This window comes from Microtus ochrogaster, chromosome 1, assembly GCF_000317375.1.
Source record: "Microtus ochrogaster isolate Prairie Vole_2 chromosome 1, MicOch1.0, whole genome shotgun sequence".
In the NCBI taxonomy this organism is placed as follows: domain Eukaryota; kingdom Metazoa; phylum Chordata; class Mammalia; order Rodentia; family Cricetidae; genus Microtus; species Microtus ochrogaster.
This window is the reverse complement of record NC_022009.1, coordinates 52029936-52038220: the sequence shown is the minus strand read 5'-3', so window position 1 is coordinate 52038220 and position 8285 is coordinate 52029936. Positions and strand designations below refer to the sequence as shown.

General features: G+C 42.4%; 1 protein-coding gene across 1 annotated transcript in view; it reads right to left on the bottom strand.

Moving 5' to 3' along the window:
• The window catches only part of Rapgef5 (Rap guanine nucleotide exchange factor 5), a 239505-nt gene that overhangs the window by 186027 nt on the left and 45193 nt on the right, over positions 1-8285 (bottom strand). Inside the window, exons 4-5 of the mRNA XM_005343679.1 lie at positions 7417-7538; positions 5981-6149 (exon numbers count right to left, since the gene is read on the bottom strand). Of these exons, the coding sequence (XP_005343736.1) occupies positions 5981-6149; positions 7417-7468 (221 nt within the window). The 5' untranslated portion in view covers positions 7469-7538. The remainder of the gene's footprint in view (positions 1-5980; positions 6150-7416; positions 7539-8285) is intronic.

The following is an 8285-nucleotide window of genomic DNA, read 5'->3' as shown; positions in this document are numbered from 1 at the left end:
CCTCACACCGTGACTCCCTTCCTCACACCGTGACTCCCTTCCTCACACTGTAACTCCCTTCCTCACACCGTGACTCCCTCCCCTTCCTCACACCGTGACTCCCTACCTCACACCGTGACTCCCTACCTCACACCGTGACTCCCTACCTCACACCGTGACTCCCTACCTCACACCGTGACTCCCTACCTCACACCGTGGTGACTCCCTACCTCACCTGATAAAGCCCTAAGTATTCTGGCAGCACAGGAGAGGAGGCAGGAAGGGTGGGCAGGGGGCAGTGCTGTTATCCAGATGCTGAGGCAGCACAGGGGTCTGCGGCAGAAGTCACTGCTGTAGAGCAGATGCAAATGTACCAGGCAAAGCAGGAAAATCAGAGACACTCAAACATTCAACTCCTAACACTTTGTGTTAAGAGGCAAGGCTTTTAAAAAGTATGTTTTACTATTATTCAGGTGTGGTCAACCTGAATGATCAAGAGGTCAGGAGATCTGAAAAACAATTCTACTGAAACAACAATCTGTTACTCAAGCTCCCTAGAGGAGACATGGCACCCCAAGGAGCTATGAGAGGAAGAGGCCCTAGGATCAGCAAGGCCAGGGTGGGAGAGAGAGGCAGGATTGAACAGGCTCAAGAACAGCTGTTTTGCATAGTTTCACCTGACTCTGGGAACAGGGGCTGTCTCTAGTGGCCTGGTACCGCAATGGCCAAGGCAAGGGGAAAGCCCCAAAGAGAAGACCTGGAGGCAGATTTTGTATTGATTAGTCCACGTATGAAAAGAACTTGCACAAATGAGTTCTCTACTGTTTGAAGGGATAGTGAAGAGATTGACTGGTCTTTGGAAGGGCATCTCCTCAGGGTCAAGGAAGGCCCAAACTGCACAGCTTTGGAATATGGAGTGCACACGGTCAGAGAGGAAGCATAAGCAGCACAGTCAGTGAGATGAAAACAGATGTGGTCCCAGGAAACAAACATAAAGGCTGCTTTTAAAATAGCAGTGTCACAGTGTCAAAGATGCTGACCTGTCCAGGAAGACCAGGACTGAAAGTCAACCACTTTATTTGGGAGCACAGTCCAAGGACGTTTTAGTAGAGAAGGCCTCCTCTCAGACGGAAAAGACCCCATGTCTCCCCTCTCAAAGTAGCCCTCATTTCTCCCAACCCCCAGCATATCCCACAGGGCATCTTGTTGAAGAACGGAGAAAGAAGTACACACTGTATTTGAATAACTTTACTAGATTAGACCAAAATAGGGGACACGTTGACTACCCAAAATGATGGGTTTCATGTAGATAACAGATACCAGGTCCTTTAGCAAAAAAAGAAAAACACTATGTATTTCTTTCCATATCCTAGCTGTGTGTTAGTAACCCTCAGCAAGCCTTTAGTATTATAAATGTCAGCCATCTGTGACTGGAAGGCCTTGGGTTTAGGTATTCAGGGGTCAGTGAGAGACTGCCCGGAGCCAGCCTCTTCACCCTTGCTAGGTGAAAGGGACCATGCTTGTAGTAAGCCAGACAGGATCGCCATTACAAGATGGCGCCAACATCCTGTCTTGTTGGAAATAAACAACTCCTTATTTGGCTATGCTTCTGGGAGCTGCGCGTCCCCGCTTCCTGCATGCGCAGGTGGATAAGGGTCCTTGGGCCTATCCCGATGCAGTCTGGTGTCAGCTGATGGTGGCAGCCAATCACAGGGTGACCCGTGTGCCAATTCCCCATATAAGCAGCTGCCTTAGTGCTCTCGGCCCTCTCTCGCTTCATGCTCCTTCAACCAAGGGCACTCCAATTAAAGCGTGATCTGAGAAGAATCCTCGTGTGGTGGTTGTTCTTTCTCGCTGGTCGAGGAGTTCGCCGCATATGCTGTCATGAGCTGAGCTCAGCTCACAAAGCCTCGGCTCCAAGCAGATTCTTATGAGGAGGAAGCAGCGCGCAGGTCCTCGTGGAATCACTAGGCCGTCTTTCTAGATGCTGTGATTTCCTCTGCCTTCCCCCATTCTCCTGTCCTCCCACCCAGAGTAACAAAAAGTTCATTCTGGGAACCTGGATTCGGCACTTGTGAGAAGGAGGCACTGCAGCTGTCTCCTCCTCGAGGCTGTAGCCTCTCAAACTATCTCTTCGGGGCACAGAAACCATTTCATAGAGAGCAGGGTACTTGTGTCCTCAGACCAGGCATCAGGCTGGCACAGCCCCAGTCTTCTTTCTAATGCAGACGTCCTTTTTTAAATGATAAAATCCCCTTTATTTTTTTCTCTTTTTAAAAATACATTTGTACAGAACAGCTTTGTGTTTATAGAGGGACATTAAGTGGTTTTCTGGCATCATTTTAAAGTCATTTAGAGAGGATGGGAAATTGGGGGGGGGGGCTAATGTGGAATTGCATAGGTAGATCTTAATAGCTTTCAAATATCAGAAAGGTTATTAAAAGCACCACAGGACAGGGGCTTTAGTTCATAAATGAAAAACACGGGAATCAAAAGGACTTCAGAGGGCATTTTGGTTAGAAGGTATAAAAGTGAGATAGCACAAGGCTAAGAATAACACAGAAGAATGGATTTTCCTGTGGAAATTACCAAGAATAAGGAGAGTGGTTGACCGAACACAAGTCCAAGACTCTTCGTAGGCAAGGTAGGCCTTGGGCTCCCCCTTGAGGGCTGGGCAGAACTTAACAAGAAAGGAAAGCAGAGCTGAGAGCAGAAGATAACCAGTGTGCGCAAAGACTGGAATAATGGAGATTTCTAGGTGAAAGCCAGAGTTATGACGAAAACATGTGCAGGAGCCGGGGAGGAGCTGTGCCAATTCAGCTCAAAGATGACAACGTCGCCAGCCATCTTTTCTCTGACAGTCCTCTAGCTCCGAGTCTGCTTTCAGAAATCTAAGAACAAGAAGGATATATCTTCTCTATCCTGTATAGAACTGTGGTATTAACATTCTTTTTTTTAAAAAAAAAATATTGTTTTTATTGAGCTATATAATTTTCTCCACTACCCTCCCTTTTCTCCCTTCCCCTTTTACCCTCTCTCATGGTCTCCATGCTCCCAATTTAATCAGGAGATCTTGTCTTTTTCTACTTCCCATGTACATTAGATCCGTGTATGTCTCTCTTAGGGTCCTCTTTGTTGTCTAGGTTCTCTGGGATTGTGAATTGTAAGCTGATTTTTAAAAATTTATTTCTATTAGTCATTTATGGGTGAGTACATATGATATTTATCTTTCTGGGTCTGGGCTCCCTCACTCAAAATATTTTTTCTAGATCCATCCATTTGCCCAAAAATTTCAAGATGTCATTATTTTTCCTGCTTTGTAGTACTTCATTGTATAAATGTACCACATTTTCCTTATCCATTTTTCAGTAGAGGGGTGTTTAGGTTGTTTCCAGGTTCTGGCTATGACAAACAATGCTGCTATGAACATAGCTGAGCACATGGCCTTCTGGCACAATTGAGCATCCTTTGGATATATACCCAAAAGTGGTATTGCTGGGTCTTGACGAAGGTTATTTCCTAATTTTCTAAGAAATCGCCATACTGCTATACAAAGGGGCTGTACTAGCTTGCACTCCCACCAGCAATGCAGGAGTGTTCCCTTTACCCCACAACCTCTCCAGCATAAGTTGTCATCAGTGTTTTTGATCTTGGTCATTCTTACAGGTGTAAGATGGAATCACAGAGTTGTTTTGATTTGCATTTCTCTGATGACTAAGGATGTTGAACATTTCCTTAAACATTTTTCAGCCATTTTAGATTCCTCTGTTGAGAATTCTCTGTTTAGGTTTGTACCCCATTTTTATTGGGTTATTTGTTCTTTTGATGACCAATTTCTTGAGTTCTTTGTATATTTTGGAGATCAGTCCTCAGTCTGATGGTGTAGATTTTCCCCCCATTCTGTAGGCTGCCATTTTGTTTTATTTTTTTATTCTTGGCACATTTATTTATTTATTTATTTATTTATTTATCGTTTCTTGAGACAAAGTTTCTCTGTAACTTTGGAGCCTGTCCTGGAGCTCACTCTGCTCTGTAGATCAGGCTAGCCTTGAGCTCACGGGAATCCACCTGCCTCTGCCTCTCAAGTGCTGGGATTAAAGGCATGTGTCACCACCACTGGGCTATATTTGGTACTTATAATAAGAATAAGCAGGTCCTTAGCTTTCCAGTAACCATTTGTACCATTAGTAACTGTGACCAAATGCTCATGTTCACATCAAATGAAGAAAACTTGCTGGTGAACATGGCACTCTACAGTTGGTTCTAACCCTGAGACCTGACTGCATCCGTAGTAATCAGTGTGCCAAAAAATTGTTTGGATTTTTTTTCATTGTTTTTAATGAGCTATACATTTTTCTCTGCTCCCCTAAAAAGATTGTAAACAATCTGGAATTGATATTAGGGCTTGAATTTTTAAAATAACTGTCACTATATAATAATAATACCTGAAATTAGAGCAGGTTCAGGATTTACACATCACAAGGCTTTGCTATCTAGGGAGGTGTGGGGACTAAACCATGACAACTGGATTGTTCACTGCCCTCCTGCCCCTCAATCTAAGTGTACCCAGGGATTGCCACAGGTGCACCGTGCGCACAAGACATGAAATGGTAAGAAGGCTGTCAAAGAGCAGCGGTTCTTCTCTCAGAGTTATGTGAGGCCCACCATCACGGCCACGCCATGAAAAAGCATGTCACTTCTCAGAGAGCTCCTTGGAGCTTACTGGCGTGTGCCTGAGCCTCTCTGAGAGGTGTCCACTCTCCATGAGTAGCATATTACAATAAAGGACATTCCATGCCATGCTAATTCAGTGACACTGGAATCTATACTACGGTTTCCAGGTCCTCTGTCAACAGTGGTGCTGACAAACCCAGAATCACTCCACAGCTCAGGCTAACACTCCTATAACTTGTGCTTACAGTTCTCAGAAGGGATGCAAGGATTACTCCATAACGTTGAGAACACATCACAGCACGTGCACGAGGCTGAGGTGATAAAGCTAGGCAGATGTAAATGCAAACACTGAAGATATACTTGCCATTTGTGTGGCCTGGGACAGATTACTCTGTGCCTTAGTTCCCTCGCATATGAATGGAAATTAACAGTACTTGTCTTATGGAACCTTTCTGAAGTGAAACAGGACATAAGGTATTTGCTTAGTACAGTACCTGACATAAAATATATTCCTGACACCCAATTTTTCTATCTGAAATGTATTGTTAATATAAGATTTCTCTTTGCTAAATGTCTGAATTAACTGCTCAGTAGTGTCATTTCTTAGCTAATAAGAGTTATATTTGTTATACAGAATGCATCTCTTGAAAGCCATATTCTCACCTAAGAAGTAAGGGCGATTCCACTTGCCTTACTAATATCAAAAAGCAAGAAGAGTCAACAATATGAGACAGCGCTCTGATGCCTGAAGAGTTGCACATCTGTGAGTGATTCAATTGGCATTTCAACCTGCAGCTCCTTCCTGAAATAAGTTTGCCACTATTGCCAAGGATAAACAGGCATGTCATAACCCCCATATCACGACTCAAGGAAGCTTCTAATTATTTCAACCACACAGTGACTCACTATCTTCATGTGATGATTCACATGCTTTAGTCTGAAAACGCTGCTTCTGGATTATTTTCAGAAGTTTCTGTTGAGCCCCTTCTTAGCACAGTCACGACATGGATGGTGCATAAGATGAGAGCTAATATTTCACTCAACTTTAGCCCAATCGTGTGTTTATACCTAATTTAGACCATCCACTTATTTAGTAGTGAATTAGAAGCATCATGGCGCAGCTGGTGAAGCAAGCCGAGGATCAGAATAGCGATGAAGCCAAGTCTAGCATGAATCTTCAACAATGTTTCTTACCTTTGTGAACTTGGTAATGGTATTCCTACCACTCAAACAAGACAGAGGCCTGAAGAAGCAGAGCACAGCCCTGGATATAGGACAGTTCTCTAGGGGAGAACAGTTACACTGGTACCCAACAGCACATACTCACAGGTCACAGGTGCCAGCTCTAGCAGGAAGGAGATGCACAAGCTGCAGCAGAAGCTTCACTCCGTTTTGCCATTCTTCTTCTCTTTCAAATTCACAGTACAAGTAGCTACATTCCTCCGAAGAAAATTGGTAGAAAACATAGTTATCTTGAAAGTACAGATGTTGGTCCACTGTTTGAAGCAAACAAACAAAAATGTTATGCTTTAGAGTCATAAATCAAATCAAATAATAAAGTCCAATGATTAGTGAGAAACCAAAGGTAACATCCATTCACCCTTGCACTCTCAATAAAAGGAAAGGACACATTTATTAATTTCACTGCTTGAACTTTGACCAATATATCCACATATGTTTTATAAGTTTTCTGCTTCACAGACATGTGCTGGTCAACTTAATATCAATTCAAAGAGGGTGGCAAAAAATGCTACACAAACACAGCATGACAGCAAGTTCCAGTTAGTAAAATTAGTGGCTCTCAAGTAGAAATGATTGTGCATCACTGCTTTGGGGGACACTTGGTGATGCCTAGAGACATCTTTGGTAGTCATAATGAAAGGATGTGCTCCTAGATCTACAAGGAAAAGGAAATGTGTGATGCCAAAAGCCCGACATGCACAGCACAGTCCTCCCACAACGAAGAACTCCCTAACTTAGAATGTCAATACCATCAATGATGGAGAATCCTGTTTTAAATGAATCTGAAGTTAGGGGTTTGTCTCAAAAGGCATTTACACAAAATGTGTCACCAACCATAAGCCTGCTCCTCAAGAGTGTTAACCTAAAAGTATTAGGTGCTAGGTGTTACCAAGAAGACTAAAACCATGCAAGCATGTGCTGTTCTTTCACAATGACACCAAGACTTGCCCTTCATATTTATCATCTATAGAAACAAGGGTTTTTCAGTACCAACTAGCAACTGAGAGACTGAAATAAATAAAGAACATATGGCTTCTACTGCTTCAATTAAATTCCCTAGGTTCAGCTAAGAAGAGAGACTGTTATCTACTTTAGCTTCTACATCATTTTCTGTTCCATTTGAAGAACTAATCTTCACAGCTCACATATCTAAGTGTTTGTGATTACTTAATTAAAATAATGCACATACATACTCATAAATCAGTTTCTGATTACATACAGCATGATAAACCATTCTTTTGAAGCAACAAAAGACATAACTGACAAAAGAAGTTTATGAGCAGAGTTGACAAGAAAAGAAGGCAATGCCTTTTACAGGTTTATGTCTACAATCTACAAGTACTTAAGTATTTTCTCAGAAGGTGTGGCAAAAATAAATGGATCAAAAATGATGTGCCATTTTTACTTAAAATATAAGAATGTAAACATTTAACTTCAAGACTAATTTCCATCCAGATTATAACATGCTTTGGTCTAGCAGTTTAACAAAGCAACAATTGTGTCTTTAATATGAACGCTCACCTGAAGACATAATTCCCATATCCAGTAGGAGCTGCCAGACCCCAATGGCCATAGATCTACACTGGACGAAAGGGCAGTGTTCTAGAAGCCAGTCGACCAGCTCTGACCCCACACAGCTTCTCCTGGACCAAAACAAAGCCATAAGCAATGAGAAGTTCACAGCACACAGTAAAATCTTGAAACATAGTTGATTAAACAAATGAAGAAATAAAATTAGTGGCTCTTTATGTAAAGGGACTTCAGATTGGTGATGAGGAACTTTCACTTAGACATTTTGGGACTTTTTGTCTGCTCCCTTTGGTAACAAAAGGATTCCATAAAGGTTCGACAAAACTGGACCAGACTGCAGCCTAGAGTTTTGTTCAATGTTCTTTAAAGATTAGACTCTAACACTTGTTTCAAAGGACAAAAAACTTGACTGTTAACCATTTTAATGTAAGCAAAGCAACCCCATTAAGGAGCCTAGATCATAAACACAGGAAGCCAAATGTGTGTGCTGGATTCCACTAACCACACACAGTCATCTCTGTAATTAGATTTGAAACATACACCAAATCCCACAGTTGATTACAAGCAGTAGTATCATCAAGTCAACTTTTCCATTTGTGTGGGCCTCTGAGGAAAAAAAAAGAAAAAGAAAACTTTTTGAAATACAGGTTTTCATTTGCAGAGGAATCTAATTCATACTTTTTCTCCAGCACAAAGGTCGCTAGAGTGCTGTAAGAAAGAGAGAGCAGGAGGAGGGAGGGATTCTGCAGACACTGCGGAGGGGTGAGAATGTAGTGTTGTGTTGGCTCACTCTTGTGACTGACACAGTAAGAGCATCCATAGCAAGACTTGCTATGAAGAGCCGCACTTGTGCTGAGCAC